The 22182-nt window shown below is 39.8% G+C and overlaps 1 protein-coding gene across 1 annotated transcript in view; it reads left to right on the top strand.

The window, feature by feature from the left end:
• LOC126210659 (probable 4-coumarate--CoA ligase 1) overlaps positions 1 to 22182 on the top strand; it is a 505973-nt gene that overhangs the window by 392805 nt on the left and 90986 nt on the right. Inside the window, exon 6 of the mRNA XM_049939990.1 lies at positions 14649 to 14827. Within this exon, the coding sequence (XP_049795947.1) occupies positions 14649 to 14827 (179 nt within the window). The remainder of the gene's footprint in view (positions 1 to 14648; positions 14828 to 22182) is intronic.

The following is a 22182-nucleotide window of genomic DNA, read 5'->3' as shown; positions in this document are numbered from 1 at the left end:
TATCACCCTGGCTTTGAAAAGCTCAACCACATCCTGTACCAGGGTTTTAACTACCTCTCATCATGCCCCCAAAGTAGTGTTCCACTGCTCACCCTACTTACAGAATATCATTGGATATCCTTATTCCAATCATGCACCCCCTGGGTCATTCTCTTGTGGCCGACCCAGGTGCGAGATCTATCTCATACATCCACCAACCACCTCCTCCCACAGTCATAAGCATTTCCTACTCAATAAAACCCAGGGCCACATGTTAAGCAGCTGTGTTATAAATCAGCTGTGCTACAATTACTGTACATCATTCTATGTGGGCATGACAAGTAACCAACTGCTGACTCCCACAAATGGGAAATGCCAAACTGGGGCGAACCGCAAACTTGAGACCGTCCAGTTGCCAAGCATGCTGTGCACTTCATTATTAATGACTTCACAGCCATTTCACTACATGGACCATTAGGATACTCCCTTCCCGCACAAGTTTGTCTGCACTACACAGGTGGAAATTGTCTCTCCAACATATCCTGCACTCTCACAATTCCCCTGGCTTAAACCTCTGCTATCTTGCTTCCCACTGCCTTACCTTACTTTTTCCCTTCTCTCTTCTGTACACACCACTCCTATGCCAACCACGTTGTGTACCGCCTTCTCTCACCATTCTTCCTCCCCTCTCTCCACTCCCCATGCAGGTACACACACACACACACACACACACACACACACACACTCTCTCTCTCTCTCTCTCTCTCTCTCTCTCTCTCTCTCTCTCTCTCTCTCTTGCATTTCCCCCCTTCCCCCATCACTCCCCTGGATCCCACTTTTCTCCACCTGTTCCCCTTACTCTATCACCTCCCTGTCTCTCTCTTTAGCACCACCTTCCTCTCCTCCTTTCCTCCCATTCCACCCCCTCTCCCTCTCTCTATTCCTTATATTCTATACCTTCTGAATTCCTTTCATCTTGTTGTGCAAATGCTAAGTCATCTGGCAAAAGACCACCCCATACTACCACGTTACCTACTATTTGTCTCATGTATCTTCCTGCTCTCCTCCATCTGCCCAAGAAACTGCTTTCAATAATCAACTTTCAGTAATCAGTCTTGCCACTACTGTGGGTGTGTGCCTTGGAGTGTCTGTGTGGTTCTGTGTGTGTATATGTGTGCACTTGCCACAAAAAGAGCAAGAGCTCAAAAACTAGTTTTAATTAGTTCTCTATTACATGTTTCCATGCACCATGCACCAGTCCTCTTAGGTAAGTCATTGACTTCCCCTGATTTTACGTAACAGTTATTCAAAGTCAGGTAAGATGTGCATCCATGCTGAATTGTGCAATGCAATCTAAATTCAATCCTTAAATAAGCTGTTATGAACTTAGATTGCTCTTATAAATTTCTCAGTTTCTACCAATAAAAATTCAAGACTAGAACAAATGTCATTTTTCTTTGTTTCTCACAATGATACCACAGGAGGCAGGCAGTAAAATTCTATTCATCTCACGTGATGGCCAGTGATTCAGCAAGGCTCATCGTGTCCAAGTATTTTCTTAAGACACTGTCAAAATGGAAGAAGATTTGTCATGTCATACCTAGAAACTTGTAGGGTGGAACTGGCCTAACAGTGTAAATGACATTTTTGACTGAAATATGGACAAAATAGAAACTGAGGATAAACTCATTTATTGGCACTTTTTTGGCTTCTTATTATTGACTTTGTGAGTGGTGTAGGAATTCCCACTAACTTTTAACACAGGTTCAGGCTTCCTACCCTGTTTCTCCTTCTCATTTTCTGGTGAACTGTAAGCTTGGGCATCAGTTTCACAAAACACAGAAATTTGAGTGTAACAACAAACTGAAAGAGCAGCAGACTGCACTCCAGTGAGATGCTGGCTTTGTACATGAGCTGTCAGTAGTGCTGGGGCACTTATAACACTTTGATGTCCAATTAGTGTGGACATATTGGTGGTACCATATGTTGGTGCCACAAGGAGATACAAGGGATATGAGTTTCTACTTGAATCAAATATGAGGTGTGGCTATGAAGGCTATAAAATTATGAGACTGGTGAAGGCTTTGCAGTCAAATGTGGCATCTCTGGTGTCTGAAGACAAATCTTTGTGGCTATGGCCTTCATTTGTGTAAGAGTAATTATTTTGTTTTGCTCAAAAAAGATAAGTGTAATAATAGAGCAACAAATTGCCATGCAGTTTCACATGAAACTTTGAAAAACTGCTACTGAAACCTTTATTTTACTGCTAGTAAAGACTGTTTATCCCATACGTGAGTTTGTCAGTAGTTCAAGCATTTTCAAGATGACTCACATGCAGAACCCTCCTCAACATCAAAAACATATGAAAGTATTGGAAAAGTAGGTAATCTGATTCAATCAAGTGCTAAAGCTGTAGGAATTGACAAAGAGTGCATAAGGCAAATTTTATGCAACCAATTTAAGATGAGGAAAACTGGTGCTAAAAATTCTGACAATTGAACAAAAAGAAGCCCATGAAAATGTTTGTATTGACACTTTGAATACCATTCAAAATGATGCTAGCTTCTTGGAAAAAATGAAAACAAGTGATAAATCTTCATTTTTCACTTATGATCCAGAAACTAAGTGCCAATCCATGCAATGGAAGGGCCCAACTTCACTGAGAGCAAAAAAATCTCAAACGAATAAATCAAGATTCAAAGTGACGATGATTGTTTTTTTCGATATTCGTGGAACTTTGTATCTTCACCAGGTTTGTAAAGGTCAGATTATTAATCAGCATTGCTACCTTGAGGTTATTGCTCAACTCCATCAGAAAATAAGATAAAATGGGCCAAATTGTGTAAGAACAGGTTGTGGGCTCTGCACCAAGATAATGCACTGGCTCATGCCACATTGTCTGTTAAGAGGTTTTTAGCAAAATACAGCATTCCAGTGTTATTCACCTGACCTAGCACCATATGACTTTTATCTATTCTTTAGCGTCAAATGTGTATTTAAAGAAACAATATTTCAGTCCGTTGAACCAATAAGTGAAAAAGTGGCACACATCGTCAAGGAGCTCACAGCGGAGAACTTACAGCACTGTCTCTATCAATGAAATATTCACATGGAGTGGTATTGGGATAGAGGAGGAGAGTATATTGAGGATGAAATATATGTGTTTTTGAAATTAAATGTTTTACAGCAATCCGCGTTATTTTATAGCCACACCTTATATACTGACGAGCCAAAACATTATGACCTCCTGCTTGACAGCATGTTGGTCCACCTGTAGAAAGCAATACAGCAGTGAGTTTTTATAGCGTGGATTTGACAAGATTTTAGCAGGTTTTGAGATGTATGTGCAGAGATGTCTGTGCACAGATCAGATAATTCCCACAAATTACAGGCCGGTGCCTTGTGGGTGTGGAGCTGGTGTCCAGCAGCATCTCAGATGTATTCCTTCAGATTCAGATCAGGCATTTTTGGTGGCTAAGACATCAGATGGAGTTAGCTATCACACAGTTGGAAGGTGTCATTGCTGTCAGGGAAGATACCAAGCACAAAGAGATGCATGTGATCTGCAATAATGTTCACGTAGTCCACAGGAAACATGGAGTATTTTGTTACTACAAGAGGTCTCATGGAAGCCCAGATGAATGTCTCCCATAGCATAATACTGTCCCAATTGGCCTGCATCTGTACCACAAAGTATGTTTCCTAGCCTTTGAAGTAGCCATTCATGACCATCAGCCTGGTGCAACAAGTAAAATGATTTATCCAAACCAGGTGACAAATTTCCATTGATTGACAGTCCAATCTTAATGATCCTGTGTCCACTGCAGTCACAGCTGACAATGTCATTAGGTCAACAGGGGAACATGTAGAGAGTTGACAATCTGCACTGAAAAGTGTGCTCTGAAGCGTTCATTCCTGCACCAGCATTGTTCTCTGTCATCATGCCTGCCACAGATTGCCATTTAACTTTCTTTACAGAGTGGGTAAGCCCCCAACCTCCAAGTTCTGTGATGAGGGGTGGACATTCAGCACCTTATTGCCTTTCTGTGGTTTCAGCATCCTTAAATTACTTTCCATAGGTTCTCTTGACAGTAATAGGCAAGCAGTTGACCAGCTCCATTTCTGAGATGATCATTTCCCCAGGCCAGCAGAATCTTCCCTTTGTCAAAATTGCTTACAGGGTGCAACCAAAAAGTAGCAGGGCAGATTTTTTTCACAAATTAATTTATTGCACATATCAGTACAGATCCCTAATAGTCTTTGAAGTAGGACACTCGTGCTTTGACACACCAAGTATAAGGTGTCTACCAATCCACCTACACCTTTTGGAAGTTGCTGACCAGTATGCAGCCGATAGTCTCAGACATCTTTGTCAGTGTCAAAACATTATCCCTTCATGTCCAGTTTCAGGTGAGGGAAGAGAAAGAAGTTTGGTGAAACCACATCTAGGCTGTAGGGTGGGTGAGGCAATGTGGCAGTGCCATACTGAGACATCTGCTCTCGCAGAAAGGCATAGTGTGGCAGAGAGCATTGTTGTGGGGGAGCTTCCAGGAATGAGCAATGTCTGGCCACACGTGCTTGACTCATTTTTACAATCTCTTGAGCACTTCCACATAAAAGTGTGCATTCACAGTTTGCCCAGGAAGTACAAACTTCTTGTGAGTGATGCCACAATGATCAAAAGAGGCCAGAAGCACGGTTTACACTCCGGACTTGCTCACCCAGGCCTTCTTTGGGTACGGGCACACGTTCTCGTGCCATTCCGAACTTTGGCATTTCGTCTCCAGGTCATATTGGAAGCACCAACTTTCATCCCTGGTAAGCACATTATTGAAGGTTTCTGAGACAGCTTTTACAAATTGGAAGCAAAACTTCACAGTATAGTGCTGTTTGAGATTCTGTTCCACGCTGCATGTGATGACACTACTTCACAGCGATTCACAGGAAACATTGTCCCGCCTTCTCCAGGCCTACACACTACTGCCAGAGGTTGTGTTCTTTTTGTGTAGATCCCCATCACAACATACCAGACAGTCAGCCTCCCCTCTGTTGGCTTGTCTGTCCTACAGAAAATCAGTCCTGCTCCTTTTTGATCACATGCAGTATATCTGTCAGTTTTCTCATTTTCAGAATGTATCATCAGTAGAATGATTCCTCATTCAGCTTTGCTCCACTTAAATATGTTACTCCTCATTTCACACCTTGCAGCAGCACCAGCTGCCAACAAATCTCATAGTAGGTAATGGTCTTAATGTTCTTGTTCACCAGTGTACATCTGCATTGGCATCAGTGCATTGATTACTATGAAAGAAGAAAAAAAATTAATTGCTTATGTCTGGTTCTTTGATCAGCTACCTTTTCCACTCTACAGTATTTTTGCAGTTTGCCAAAGAATTGTTATTGATGAGAAACAGTCATATTAAGTGTTTAAACCTGCCTCTTACAAACGAGTCATGTTTGCTAATGTGAGCTGCTTTCTTGCGAGGCATGTTTTTTAACTAAGTACCGGGCTGAAATTAAAAAAGGACATGCTAAGATATCTCAATAATTTTATTTTTACATGAAAGCATGTACCTTAATCTATGCACTGAAGCCATTACAGTATGATTCTTCCTTGTTTACATTGTGTTCTGGGTGTTTAAGATGCCTCCGATAATCGTGAGTCCTGCTGACTGTGAAGTACGAACTGTTATAGGATTTCTTAGTGCTAAAGGCCTAAAAGCGATCGATACTCATTGTGAGATCTGTGCAGTTTATGGAGAAAACATTATGAGTAATGGAATGGTAAGAAAGTGGGTGAGAGCATTTAAAGATGGCCGCACAAATGTGCATGATGAACAATGGAGTGGCCGTCCTTTGGTCGTTAATGAAAGTTTGGTGCAGGAAGTGGACAATAATGTGAGAGAAAACAGATGCTTTACAACTTCCTCCTTGCAGGATGACTTTCCTAATGTTTCTCGTAGTGTTTTGTATGGCATTGTGACCAAGCACTTGAATTACCGAAAATTGAGCACATGTTGGGTACCGAAAATGTTGATGGATGTGCACAAAACCAAACGTTTAGACAGTGCATTGACTTTCCTTGAGCACTACCACAATGACGGTGATGATTTCTTAAGCCAAATTGTTATGGGTGATGAAACATGGATGGCTTATGTCACACCAGAATCAAAGCAAAAGTCAATGGAAGTTGAGCAAGGGTATCGTTTTGCTGCAAAACAATGCCCATCCGCATATGGTGAATCAGAGCAAAGATCTCATCACATCTTTTCGATGGGAAACTCTAGATCATCCTCCGTACAGCCCCAATCTTGTGCCCAGTGACTACCATCTGTTGCTGCACTTGAAGAAACACCTGGGTGGTCAGCGTCTTGATGAAGAATTCAAAACAGTGGTGATACAATGGTTAACAAGTCAGGTGGCAGACTTCTATGAGGAGGGTATTCAAAAACTGGTACAACATTATGACAGGTGCCTCAATATTGACAAATTATGTAGAAAGGTAGATTAAGGTACAGGCTTTCATGTAAAAATAAAATTATTGGGATATCTTAGCACTTTTTTTTTAAATATAAAAACGGTACTTACTAAAAAAACATGCCTCATATTCACAATTTTCTTGGTCACATTGAATTTACTGATGGCAGTTTACTGGTTTCTACTCTTATGAATCATTATAAAAACTAATAAAGTAAAACAGAGAAAATACAAAATTACTATTAAATAATACCAAGTATCTTGTTACAAAAATGACACATTGATCAGTCACCTAATGCCCATATCTTTGTAACTTGACATCAATTGCTATGCCTGCTTAGATTAGATTAGATTAGATTAGATTAATACTAGTTCCATGGATCATGAATACGATATTTCGTAATGATGTGGAACGAGTCGAATTTTCCAATACATGACATAATTAGGTTAATTTAACAACATACTTAAGTTAATATAACAACTTTATTTTTTTGTGTTTTTTGTTTTTCTTTATTTTTATTTTTATTTTTTTAATATTTTTTCTTTTTTTTTCTTAATTTATATCTAAAAATTCCTCTATGGAGTCTTGTGCTTATAAAATGGAACTGTTGTGTCCATAGAGGGTGACAGAATGCTCAGCTTACATGTCCCAGAAGGACATTTCAATTTTTTGTATTTTTTTAAGAAACTATAACATTTTTAAATATAGTCAAGCACAAACTAATATAAATGATTTCTGGAACATTGAGGACCACTCATCCAATAAAACAAAAAGAACATGGTCATTCACTATTGCTATTAGGAACAATATAAAATTATAAAAAGCGAAGGAACCAAGCAGTAGTAAAAACTGTGATTATAAAAGACACACAATAATTTTCCTAGCAAAGGATCCAAAAAGGACCTAATGGCTATAAGAAAACCGAATTCACAAACATATTCAATAAGACTGAAAGAAAAAATAAAGTGAGATAAAGACAAGAAGCTGAATATGTTGACATGACTGTCAGTGGATAAATTTCACAGTTAATCTAAAGCTGTTTTAGTCTAACATCAGAACTGGTTTTCAAATTAAAAACACTTGCAAAATGTGATATTGTCATGAAAGACCTCAGAAGCAAGACAAACTTTACATTCAGGTGTCTATAAAATTAACTGTAATGTCTTCAACAGCTTCCTATATATGGGAAACTAGGTATAATTTTAAAATTCAGTACAAGGAACACATCTATTCACAGAATACAATTGTATTTGGTGAACATATGACGATAAAAACATCACTCAGGGATGAACTTGGCATGAAACAAGCAAATTTATTTCTCAGATCCATCTTGATCACACAAACTTTTACACTTCACTATTACCGGTTTCAGCTACTGCCATCTTCAGATCATAAAATATTCTGATGTAGTATCACCATCAAACTAAACATGTAGGTACATAGTATGTGCTCACTTACTATGTCCCTAAATGTTTAGTTTGATGTTGATACTACATCAGAATATTTTATGATCTGAAGATGGCAGTAGCCAATACTAGTAATAGTGAAGTGTAAAAGTTTGTGTGATCAAGACAGACATGTAAAATAAAGTGCCAAAAATATGATCACGGACTGGCTCATTTTCAGATTTTATGTCTTCAATTGATAAACAGGCAAATTTTGCACACTGCAATGAACAAATTGAATTTAATCAGAACTTTTTAAAATATTTTTGAATAGTTGATTTCATAGTAATATCTTGTACCCAGTGTGTTTGACACAGTGTCTCTTCAAATGATGGTTGTCTATTACACGCTTCCCACAATGCATGGTGCACAAGTTGGTGATGCAGTTCCCACTTGCTTGTAGATTCCACAGAAGTGCAGAACATGGCAGAATTGTTCCATCTGGCCCATCTATACATTGTTGTGGTAGAGCCCCAGCTGAAAGGAATAACAAAGAAACAACATCCTGACTTCAGATGAAAACCCCTGCCAACTTCAATGATACATTTCCCATTAAATTCTACTTTTCATTTATTGTCCTTTGCTGGAAAAATTATTGTGTATCTTTAACAAAAATGTTTTCTACTTATGCTTAGATGAAGCTCACTCCAAAAGAAATGCACAATGTTTTTTTTTAAATAAATTATTTATTTTACATATCTTTGATATTTTTATGGTATATTAAGTCTTGGAAGACAAAATGTCATTTTTCCTTATAATCTCCAGCCTCTTCAACTGCCTTATGCCCATGAGGAACTAAGGATTGTATACCTTTACGGTAGCAGTCACAACTAGTGAACTTGAGTCACTACTTAGCAGCCTTCATGAGGGAGTCATAATCTTCAGACTTCATTTCACAAAGGGATTTCCTCAATTTGCAGGAGAGGTGGTAACTGCACAGTGCCAAATCATGGCAGTAGAGTAGGTGTCTTGATGTTGTCCACCAAAGCTTTTTTATCTTGGTGGTAGTTTTCTCACTGGCCTCTGGCTGGGCATTATTATGCAACGGAAAAACATCAAGTTTTTGGCCAGTCTTGTCAGATGTGACACATTCACAGTCCTTCTGAAACAAAAAACATAGTAGCAACCACTTTTCTTGCTGAAGGTGCAGTTTTGAATTTCTTCTTCTTCAGCGAGTTTGCACAATGCTATTCCATTGATTACCATTTTGTCTCTGGTTCAGAGTGATGTAGCTACATTTCATTTCCTATCACAATTCTTGCAAGTTAGTCATCTCCAGAATTCTCATTTGTTCTACAGCCACAACCACTGGAGTAGTTGCTTGGAAAAGTTCATGTTGTCATTTGTATGAAAATGTGTACCTTTACTAGAAAGAGAGCAAAAGCTCAAAAGGTAGTGTGTGCACAATTTCCTGTTACCTGTTTCCATGCTCCACTCATCAGTCTGCCATCGGCGAGTGACTTTCCCTTATTTTATGTATTTTTCAAAAAGTTCACTGCACGCTGTCCTCTATTTTTCCTTATGTGCATCCGTCAACTGTCTCAGAACCCACCTTTTTCAGCTTCAACTGTCTCATTACTTTGCACACACTCACTTCTCCTCCTCACACACAGATTGACAGTTTGTTCACTGTTATGCATTTTTCTGCCAAAATCAGATTGTGAATATGCTGCACATTGTCAGAAGTCTGTGAAGTGCTTGATCTCACACAGACCCGAGTACTGGCATGCTACCTATCGCCAGATGACCTGCTCACCCAATGATTCACTGCACAGTGATCAACAGCATCATCCCATACACCTTATTTGAGCTCTTGTGAATGTTTGTCACTGTCTTGTCACACAGCACATGAACTTCTTGCTTCAGATGACCACCAAGTGTGGCAGCCGTCTTGACCGAGTGCCACGACAGTGCTATTTGCAGAAACAGCTTGAATTAAATTTGAATACAAGTAGGAAGAATGTTTGTGTGACTTTCTTGAATTGTAAAGACATAGAACAAAATAAGGATTTATGAAAAAAAGAAAACAATATATTGTGTATTTCTTTTGGAATCACCCTCGTATAATTTTATATGCTCCATAATTACAATAGTGAACAAACATTTTCATTTTATTTTATTGGAAGAATGTTCCCCATGGTTCCACAACATTTATCTTGGTTCTGTAAATACTCTAAATTGTTGCTAATTATATTTTTAAGAAATGAAAAATGATGATTACAGCATACTTGTTTAAACTCTAGGAAAATACTTCAACTTCCTATCCAGCACTCTCATAGAGACTAATCAACTCATTGTCAAAAAGATATTAAATTCTGATCTTTCTTCCCATGGGGAATTAAACAAGATTAAACTAATTACAGTGATTAAATGAAATGAGAAATGAGTGCACAGAGGGATGTCCAAGCAATAATTCTTTCCACACACCACATGTGAATGAAATGGGAATAAACCCTTGTAACTAATACAATGGGAAATTATCTCTGACACGCATTTCACAGTGTTTTGCAGAATACCAATGTAAATGTAGATGTAGATACATGTTGTGACCTATCAGCACTGAGTTACTTGTAACTCAGCTGCTTGCCAATTAAGGTGTAAACACTGAGTAGCCTGCTTACTACAACATGGTCATGATATTGGGAAGAAAGATGATTAGTTTTTAACATCTCATTAATGATGATATCATCTGTGGTGGAGCACAAGCATAGATTGCCCAAGAATGGGGGAAGGAAATTAGCTATGCACTTTTCAGAGGAAGCATCTCAGTATTTGCCTTCAGCAGTTTAGTGAAACTATGAAAAATGTAAATGTTAATGACCACCTATGTACTTCTGAATGGAATTGCAATGTTTTAACTACTGCATCACTTCACTTGATTCGTGGTACATGAGCTCAGAATACATAAGTATAAGTAATGGAGAAAGGGCAAGGAATTGAAAGCTGTAGCATAAGAAAACTGCAGTTAATATTTGTAGTACAATCTCCAAATGAAGCAGCTGCCAGAGAGTCAAAAAGTTAATGTTCTTACTGATTTGTACCATATTTCTTGTGATCCTCATTCACATTAGCAACAATGGGAAAATTATTTTTTCTGCTTTGAGCTGTAAAATACTTTAACATCTAGATTCATGGATTAAAAAGTTGTGTTAGCAATGGCAAATAGCAATGTAGAGGACCTAGATTCAATTTCCAGTACTGCACCAGCAAGGAGTGGAATGGGGTGCAATCAGCCTCTGAAGCCAATTGAGGAGCTACTCGACCGAATAGTAGCGGCTCCGGTCAAAGGAAACCATCATAACAACTGGAGAGCGGCGTGCTGACCACATGCCCCTCCTATCCGCATCCTCAACTGAGGATGACACAGCGGTCGGATGGTCCTGATGGGCCTCTTGTGGCCTGAAGACGGAGTGCAGACTGATAAGTAGTGGTTCTCAAGGTTAAAAAAGCCAACTTTGGCCTTCCAGGCTCATCCAAATGATGCCATTGCAGAGGATGACATGATGGTCAATTGGTCCCATTTGATCTATCTGGGCTACAATACAGAGCTTTACTTTTTGTTGTTTGGTATTGTGAAATTAAGAAGGTGGCAGCTTTCTCCAAAGTAGCAGTTTTCTTACTAACTCACTTCATTAAATTTGCTTGGAATAAGAATGACTAGCATCAAGCAGTATCATTATAAATGCTTCCAAGATTCACAGCTGTACTGCCAGGGCCACCATCAAGGGTCGACAATATTTCAGCAAACAATGATTCCATCATCATCAGGTGGTGCAGATGGAATGATGTGTCTGCTGTGTGTTGGCAGTATTTATACCTGCCAGTTCAGAGTTCAGGCCTTGCAGACCTCATGCTGCGTTTGTTGGTGAAGGGGGTCGTGCAGCTGCCATGGTTTGGGGGGGGGGGGGGGGGGGGGGAAGAATCGCAGTTGCCTTTCATATGCCATCTGTGTCATCTCGCATCTGGATGTCATGTTCTGCTTTGGTCTCTGCCTGGGTCTCAAAAAAGTGGGGGTGTACCAAGTTCTGTGCAAAAACTTATATTTTCTGATGACACTGTAATTCTGTCACAGACAACAATAGAGTTGAACGTAATGAATAATGTTTTGAAAAGATGTTATAAGATGAACAGTAAGAAGAGCAAAACAAGGGTAATCAAAGGTAGTCGTACTAAATCAGGTGAAGCCGATAGAAGTAGAAAATACGTTGTTGCCAGCTGCATAGTTGATGATAAAAATCACTCAGTTTCCTATTATTTATGAATCCCTTCAATCTTGAGTCAGTTGTGTGATGTGAGCCTTAGGGATAGTCTTCTCAAAAATGGGGGAGTGTTGAGCCAAAGTATCTTAGAGTCTTTCATTTTAGGTTGCCGACTTCACTGTGGAACCGCAATCCCTAGGAAATACTACAGTTATAATTAAAATGTCCTTACCTGAGAGAGCCCCCAATAAAAAATGAGTGACCATAGGACAAAGACTCCATGCAAACATTTGTAAGGCAATGTGGAAAATAAATAACAAATAAACCATTGGAAAAATGACATTTTAATTTCCACATGAGATGCATACCATGTTTACATTCCAGGTTGCAAATGTTGCTCATTGTGGCAATCGTCTGCATCCACTACAGCCTGTAACAGCAATAGAGATTGCACTACTGCTGCCCAAAACATCTCAGGTGGATCATGGAACCTTCAGATGTCGTGACACAGCTCGTGCACTTCTTGAAGATTCCACATTGCCTCCAGCATTCTCAGCCATTGCAACAGTAACTTCTTCAAAAATTTGTAGCACCACTGGCTGTCACCCCTTTCCAGGAACAATTCCCAACTTGCCAGTTACTTCAAACTACCGAATGATATCCTTAAACCCCAGTGCAGAAAGATAACTTCTCTGTATTCCTTTAATGTGTTGTTATTCGCAAAGAGTAGCATCACTATTGCTGTTGTTTTGATAAAGCAGCTTTATTTCACTTGGCCTCCTGTGACTGTTATAAGAAACACATGGTGATGCCACAGTAAATGAGTACAGTAGTGTCTGAGGAAAGTGCATTGTACTAACACTAACAACGTAAATCGCTCATCTGGATGTCACATTCTGCTATGATGGCGTTGATCTGGGTCTCAAAGATGTGTGGGTGTACGAAGTTCTGTGTAAAAACTTATGTTAGGCAAATGATCTGCACAACTGAACATTGATGTACAGAACATGAGTGCCACACCTGCTTACTACAGCCCAACAAGTCCACCGTAGCAGAACACTGCATTGAATATGGATATAACATGAATAACCAGTAAATGAAAGTCCTGCCTGCTACCAATAAATTTTGGAGCTGCATTTTCCAATGACCAATTTAAATCCATATGACTGATAATTTAAACAACAGGGACACAGGCTTCCAAATGAGCAAAGTATGGGAGTCAATACTAAGCTCTGTTACAGCAGAGCATGACATCTAGATGCAAGATGTGACAGAGACAGTGGGAGGAAGGCAAGTAAGACACTTTCCCCTCCCCAGCCTGCTATTGCAGCCACACAGTGTACACGACCAAGCGCAAATGGAGCTGGTGAGGCACAAATTCTGGGCCAGCAGTTATAAATACTGCCAGCACAGAGCAGACACATCATTCCATCAGCATCATCTGATAATGGCAGAACGGTTGTTTACCAAAATATTGTGGACCTTCAGTGATTGGATCCAGCAGTACACTCAAGAACCTGGGAGGCAGCATATATGCCAAGAAGTCCTGAGGCCACATACTGATAGTCATTTTGATACAGTTTAGACATTAACTTCTTATGACAGCTTTGTCCTGTCAATTAATACTTTGTCCACATTCCTGAAGGTTCTCATTCTTGATAGGGATCCATAACATGATGAATGAATTAGTGATTAGAATTTTGAACACACTTCTATCTCTCTTTGTTAATAAATCTCACCCAAAAGTTTCTAGAAATCTAAATATTTCTCTGATTAGCATGTTTCCCTAATAAAAGTATACATTTTTAGGTATAGATAACCTAATGGCTATAAACAAGCATTGAATTTTTGAAGTGTCTGCAATACAAAATTTTGAGTAATTGTGTGATAACATTTTTGAGTAATACTGTGCCCCTAAATAAAAAATTTGGAAAACGGCGAGATGTTCTTTATGTAGTATAGAAACAGGGTTGTAATCAGCTGTGTGTAAATGGTTCTCTGAAGAATAATATTTAGAAAATTACAGCTTAACAAAAAGATTAGGATACTTTATGTAAATGCAGTATGTGTGGGGTAGCTATGAAGTTATTACTGTCATCTAAAAAACTAGAGTTTTGTAATTAATTTTGTGTTGTTTTCAGGAACGTGTCTGTAGATATGGTACACACTGAAATCCCCATGCCACCATATTGTAGCACACTGCCACAGAACAAAACCAAAATGGTGCTGTGCCATTTTACCCCTCTAGTAGTATGCTGAAGTATGGTGACATTGGGATTCCAGTGTCTATCACATCTATAAACGAGCCTGCAAACAACAAAACATTAAGTACACAACTCTATTTTTTTAGGTGACATTAAAAACTTTATAGCTACCCCTTGTGTGTATCAAGCACATGATCAAAATAAAAACCAGTTTTATGTTAGGGGTCACGTAAGAGCAAGTGTAGCAGTTCCACTTTGCTACATTTCATCCTTAACTTGTTCATTATTTACAAACCACTGAAGACCTTCCAAGGCCAAGTTTATGATGTTGCTCACATTCCAGGCTTTGGGATGACTGAATCGTCCCCTGTGGTGACCGTGATGCCCCTGGACAGGCCCACCAGCAAGTATGACAGCTGTGGCCAACTGGCCCCTGGTACGAAGGCTCGCATTGTCTCGCTGAAGGACGGCACCGACCAGGGTCCTGGAGAAACTGGCGAGCTCCTCGTAAAGGGTCCACAGGTGAGGCACACTTCTGTAACAGTTGCATCAATTTCTGGCAGTGACTGTCTAGACAAATGGGTAAAAGTGCACTTTAGATTAGATTAGGCAGAATTGGTGGTGGAGTGTTTGTGTCTGTCAGTAGTGATTTATCTTGTAGTGAAGTCGAAGTAGATACTCCGTGTGAATTGGTATGGGTGGAGGTTATACTTAACAGCCGAACTAAGTTAATAATTGGCTCCTTCTACCGACCCCCAGACTCTGATGGTATAGTTGCTGAACAGTTCAGAGAAAATTTGAGTCTCGTAACAAATAAATACCTCACTCATATGGTTACAGTCGGTCGGGACTTCAACCTTCCCTCGATATGTTGGCAAAAATACTTGTTCAAAACTGGTGGTAGGCAGAAAACATCTTCCGAGATTGTCCTAAATGCTTTCTCTGAAAATTATTTCGAGCAGCGAACCCATGCGAATTGTAAATGGTTACGAAAACACACTTGACCTCTTAGCCACAAACAATCCAGAGCTAATAGAGAGCATCATGACTGATACAGGGATTAGTGATCACAAGGTCATTGTAGCTAGGCTCAATACCGTTTCTTCCAAATCCACCAGAAACAAACGCAAAAAAATTTTATTTAAAAAAGTGGATAAAGTGTCACTAGAAACCTTCCTAAGAGACAATCTTCATTCCTTCCGAACTGACTATGCAAATGTAGGTGAGATGTGGCTCAAATTCAAAGATATAGTAGCAACAGCAATTGAGAGATTCATACCTCATAAATTGGTAAGAGATGGAACTGATCCCCCATGGTACACAATACAGGTCCGAATGCTGTTGCAGAGGAAATGGAAAAAGCATGCAAAGTTCAGAAGAACGCGAAATACCGAAGATTGGCTAAAATTTACAGACGCGCGAAATTTGGCACGGACTTCAATGCGAGATGCCTTTAATAGGTTCCACAACGAAACATTGTCTCGAAATTTGGTAGAAAATCCAAAGAAATTCTGGTCGTATGTAAAGTACACAAGCGGCAAGACGCAGTCAATACCTTCGCTGCGCAGTGCCGATGGTACTGTTACCGGACGACTGTGCTGCTGAAGCAGAGTTATTGAACGCAGTTTTCCGAAATTGCTTCACCAGGGAAGACGAATGAAATATTCCAAAATTTGAAACATGAACAGCTGCTAGAATGAGTTTCTTAGAAGTAGATACCTTAGGGGTTGCGAAGCAACTCAAATCGCTTGATATGGGCAAGTCTTCAGGTCCAGATTGTATACCGATTAGGTTCATTTCAGATTACGCTGATACAATAGCTCCCTACTTAGCAATCATATACAACCGCTCGATCACCGATAGATCTGTACCTACAGATTGGAAAATTGCGCAGGTCGCACCAGTGTTTAAGAAGGGTAGTAGGAGTAATCCATCGAACTACAGACCTATATCATTGAAGTCGGTTTGCAGTAGGGTTTTGGAGCATATACTGTATTCAAACATTATGAATCACCTCGAAGGGAATGATCTATTTTTTTTTATACGTAATCTGCATGGTTTCAGAAAACATCGTTCTTGTGCAATGCAGCTAGCTCTTTATTCGTACGAATTAATGGCCGCTATCGACAGGGGATCTTAAGTTGATTCCGGAAAGCTTTTGTCACAGTTCCTCACAAGCGACTTCTAATCAAGCTGTGGGCCTATGGGGTATCGTCTCAGTTGTGCGACTGGATTCATGATTTCCTGTCAGGAAGGTCGCAGTTCGTAGTAATAGATGGCAAATCATCGAGTAAAACTGAAGTGATATCAGGTGTTCCCCAGCGAAGCGTTGTGGGACCTCTGCTGTTCCTGATCTATATAAATGACCTGGGTGACAACCTGAGCAGTTCTCTTAGGTTGTTCGCAGATGATGCTGTAATTTACCATCTAGTAAGGTCATCCGAAGACCAGTATCACTTGCAAAGTGATTTAGAAAAGATTGCTGTATGGTGTGGCAGGTGGCAGTTGACGCTAAATAACGAAAAGTGTGAGGTGATCCACATGAGTTGCAAAAGGAATCCGTTGGAATTCGATTACTCGATAAATAGTAAAATTCTCAAGGCTGTCAGTTCAACTAAGTACCTGGGTGTTAAAATTATGAACAACTTCAGTTGGAAAGACCACATAGATAATATTGTGGGGAAGGCGAGCCAAAGGTTGCGTTTCATTGGCAGGACACTTAGAAGACGCAACGAGTCCACTAAAGAGACAGCTTACACTACACTCGTTCGTCCTCTGTTAGAATACTGCTGCGCGGTGTGGGATCCTTACCAGGTGGGATTGACGGAGGTCATCGAAAGGGTGCAAAAAAGGGCAGCTCGTTTTGTATTATCATGTAATAGGGGAGAGAGTGTGGCAGATATGATACACGAGTTGGGATGGAAGTCATTAAAGCAAAGACGTTTTTCGTGGCGGCGAGATCTATTTACGAAATTTCAGTCACCAACTTTCTCTTCCAAATGCGTAAATATTTTGTTGAGCCCAACCTACATAGGTAGGAATGGTCATCAAAATAAAATAAGGGAAATCAGAGCTCGAACAGAAAGGTTTAGGTGTTCGTTTTTCCCACGCGCTGTTCGGGAGTGGAATGGTAGGGAGATAGTATGATTGTGGTTCGATGAACCCTCTGCCAAGCACTTAAATGTGAATTGCAGAGTAATCATGTAGATGTAGATGTGGATGAAGATGTAGATGTAGATGTAGATGTAGATGCAGTGGTCAACGGCCTATACATAATGAATGAGAGCAAGGGGGTTTGTGTAGAGTTGTCAGTGCTAACAGACAACTGACACTGAGTTAAATCACCACAGAAATCAATGTGGGGTGTAAGATGAATGTAACCCTTAGTACAGTGTGGCAAAATTTGGCATTAACGGACTACGGCAGCAGACGACCAATCGAGCGCCTTCTCTGACTTCACGACACCACCTACAGTGCCTCTCCTTGGCTTGTGACCAATTTGGTTGCAGCCTAGACAACTGGAAAACCGTGGCTCGGTCAGACGAGTCCCATTTTCAGTGGGGAAGAGCTGACGGTAGGGTTTGAGTGCCACGCCAACCCCACGAAGCCGTAGACAGAAGTTGTCAACGAGGCTGGTGGTGGCTCCACAATGGTGTGGACTGTGTTTATTTGGAATGGACTGGGTCCTCTTGTCAAATTGAACCAGTCATCGACTGGAGTGGTTATGAACCTTCAACATCGCAGCGCGTCAGCAATCATTGGATAATATATTAAAAAAACTAAAAACCCGCCTCAATTGCGAAAAAAGCACCTAGTGTTAACCTAGGTTTCAGCGTAGATAACTACACCTTCTTCAGAACAACAATAAAACCCACAAGTGCCTAAGAAGACCTTTGTCAACGATTAAAAGAACACCATAGCTATACATTTATAAACGGAAAAAAAGGAAAACACAAACAGTACATATGTACAAAGTCAATACCACTACTTAATGGTGTATGCTCCACCTCATACCGGCCTATGTTCGATGGGCCATGACCCGCCATAAACTGCAGCTACAAACGGTCATTCACTTACAAGCCTGACCCGCTGATGTCGTGGTAATAAAGATGTAGGGATAAAACGTGAGGTGTTCAACGAGCTAAAATCACCTTCATCGTAAAAGGAAAATTAGGATAAAAAGAAAGAAGATGAACAGCTTGACCCACCGTGCTCCAACTGTTGATCCACGGTTGGGAATGTATAGGCTCTTTAGCCCCGACCCATATATAAACTTTCTCGTATTCGTATGCGCATGCACATTCAAGTACCTTCCCTTGTCTTGCGCATGTGCATACATAGCGGGTCAGGCTTGTAGGTGAGCCACAATGGGGCATCCTGGGTGGTTGGGTTTATGGACTTTAGGAAGTGTGTTGAAGGTAGGGGTGTGGTGAGTGGAAGGGATGAGGAGAGATGGACTCCTGGGAGAGGTTCTGGGCTGGGGCTAAGGATTTGAAGAGAGACAAGATCCTGCTGGAATTCTGGAATGGGGCCATTATGGAAGGGTTTGTAGGAGGGTTAATCTGACAGCTGGTGAAGTCCTTCTGCCAGGTAATCCTTGTGGTTCAAAACAATGGTGGTGGAACCTTTGTCAACAGTTAGGTTTATAAGTGAGGATCAGTTTTTAGATGGTGGATTGTGGTTCTTTCTGCAGGCGTAAGGTTAGTTTGGATGTTGAGGGATTTGGGGCATGATGGTGAGGAAAGGTTCGGGGTTAAGAAATTCTGGTAAGCTAACAGGGAGTGATTTGGGGGCAGTGGTGGTGGGTCACACTTGGATAGAGGAGTGAACTGAGTGAGGCAGGGTTCATCATTGGTCTTTGGTTGAGTCTGATTGTTAGGGTTAGTGGTGAAAAAGTGTTTCCACTGTGGGGACTGGGAGAAGGAGAGAAGATCTTTAACAAATCCTGCATTATTGAATTTGTGAGTGGGGTCAAAAGGTGAGACCTTTGAAAAGGCCTGATACTTTTGCAGAGCTAAGGCTTTTGGAGGAAAGGTTCATGACTGTGTTTAGGGTCTGTTTCGGTTCTGAATTATGTGTGGTTGTGGGAGGGCATTCTGGAGTGTGGGGTAAATTAGCAGGTCTGTGAGATAGGGTTTGTCAGCTATGAGGGTCATGGGAGAGGCTTGGAGGTTGCTGTAAATGTGGTGTACAGTGGTAATCCAAAGTGGGAGTAGAAAGTGAGCAGGATGGAGAGTCTTTTGAGGTGGGATTGTACATGTTGCTCTAGTTCCTGGAGAGCAGGTATTCCAAGGAGGTTTGGGCCTGATTGATTTGGTTTTGCAGGACTGTTGATGAGGGCTAAGGATTGGTGAAATCCGAACAGATGGAGGTCATTGTGGAAGGAAGGCTGGCAGCCGGAGATGGGTAATTTAATGATAAGGTCACTTAAAGGGATTACATGAGCCAAGTAACAACTCAGGAACAGTATGTGGGACTGTGTTCTGACTAGGAATAAGGAAACTTCTCTGTATTGACACAGATGGAAGAAGCAAGGATCCATGATGGTGGAATAAGCACATAAAAATATGTAAATAAAATAAAATTATGTGTGAAAAAATTTGAAAAAATACTCCGGGCCACCTGGTGAAAATCACTAAATAGTTGAAATGGATCAAATAAGGGGAAACAAAATTAAATCTGAGGGAGTAGGTTGATAATGAAAAGTGAAAACCAAGTGAAATTGGACACATTAGAAAGTTTTAAGTGTTAATTTGTCCTAAAAACATAAGGAGTTCCTCAGCAGAAATGATTTCACTGTAAATTTTTAATTTTATTTGCTACCTGTTAGACATTTTATACTGTTAGGCAATTAATCAAAGATTTTTGGGATCACATTTTCCCATCTTGCTGAAGAATGGGGGTATCAGGTAAAAGCAATGTATAGGACACAGGGAAAAGAAAAATATATACAAATTATACAGAAAAGAAGCAAATGCTCTGAAACCTGATTCAGGAGACAAGCACTTGTAAGAAGGCAAATTAATATAACTATTGAAAAATTCAAAATATAATGCAATGTTGATGTGTAGATGCAGTGATAAAAAAATAAAAATCCTGCTGCATTAAACATTAAATGCATGTTGCAAATTCCTGTAATGAGTAATGCTCCACCATTGTTAAACACTCATGAACTGCAAACATACATAAATTCCACAGATAATTGTGTATTTTTTAAAGGTACCACCCCAAACATCAGTGTGACATTCAGTGGTTTGTTGTTAAACATAAGCAATACATTTTGGCTAAATGGCAGTATCGGTCATAAAGACTTATTTTACAGATCAATTTTGGTCACTGTGTGACTATCTTCAGTGCTAACTGTTCAAACCTTGTAGGCCCATATCATAATAACACAACATTTCCTATGAGGTGTAACATGCACTGTGATGATTACTTCCAACAGATATCTTCACTGTTACTGCATACAATAATTTTGGAATTACAGAAGAGCCTATCTTGTCTAGACAAGAAATGACAGAAGAACCAATCTTTTATAGACAAGATATGCCCTTCATAATTTCTGTATTATTGTATGCATTAAAACTGTAGATATCTGTTGGAAGTAATCATCACAGAAAATGTTGTGTTATTTTGATATGGGCAAACAAGTTTCAAATAGTTAGCACTGAAGATGGTCACACAGTGACCGAAATCAGTCTGTAAAACAGAGGATTTCAATCTTTATGACTGATGCTGCCATTTGTCCAAAATACACTGAAAGTATTGCTTATTAAATACCTCCCACTGAATGAAATATTTATTTCTGAATACTTTGCATCTATAGCTGTACTCTTCAAGCCACCTTACAGTGTGTGGCAGAGGGTGCTTTGGGTATCGCAATTGTTTCTCCCTTTTCCTCTTCCAGTTTAGAATGGTTTGTAGGAAGAAAGATAGAAGATAAGCCTCTGTCTGAGCTCAAACCTCTCTAAATTTAGCTTCAAGATCTTTTTGCAAGACATATATAGGAATATCAATGCTATCTGGTATGGATCCCATGTTGATGAGCAATATTTAGGTATAAGTTGAACAAGGGTTTTGGGAACCACTTCCTTTGTAGATGGACTGCATTTCGTGAGGATTCTTATAGTGAATCTCAGCCTGGCACCTACCTTACCTGTAATTATGTAATCATACAATAATGTGTCTTTCTACCTTTTTATGCACTCTACATTACATTTGTTTATGTTGAAAATTAACTGCCAATCCCTGCAGCAAGCACCAATCTCTGTTGGTCTTCCCACTTTTTGCTACAAGTTGCTCTTTGTACAACAGCTTCTTCCTGAAAAATCTTGATCTATATATATTTTGTGAAAAGTAATCGTCCTATAACACTCCCTTGGGATACACCAAAAGTTAATTTTATGACTCAAGATTTCTCTCTGCTAAGAATGACATGCTGTGTTCTGTTTGTTAGAAACTTTTAAATCCAACCACACTGCTGGTCTGGTATTCTGTGCACTTATATTTTGTTCATTAGGTTTCAGCAAGGAACTGAACTGAACACTTTCTGAAAGTAAAAGAACATGACATCAAGCTGGGTTCTGGTATTAATTTATTTGTAGATCTCATGGATGAAAAGAGTGAGTTGGGTTTCATACAATCATTATTTTTGGAACCCATATTGATTCTTACAGAGGAGATTTTTGTGTGAAGAAATGTCATAACATACAAACATAAAAAATATTCCAATATTCTACATCCGATCAACATCAGAGATATAGGCATGTAGTTTTGTGCATCTGTTTAATGATTATTCTTGAAAATGGGAATGACCTGACCTTTTTCCAATCATTTTGAATGCTTCAGTCCTCTGTTGGTTCTATACATCAAAATAG

This window comes from Schistocerca nitens, chromosome 10, assembly GCF_023898315.1.
Source record: "Schistocerca nitens isolate TAMUIC-IGC-003100 chromosome 10, iqSchNite1.1, whole genome shotgun sequence".
In the NCBI taxonomy this organism is placed as follows: domain Eukaryota; kingdom Metazoa; phylum Arthropoda; class Insecta; order Orthoptera; family Acrididae; genus Schistocerca; species Schistocerca nitens.
This window is presented reverse-complemented; position numbering and strand designations above follow the sequence as displayed.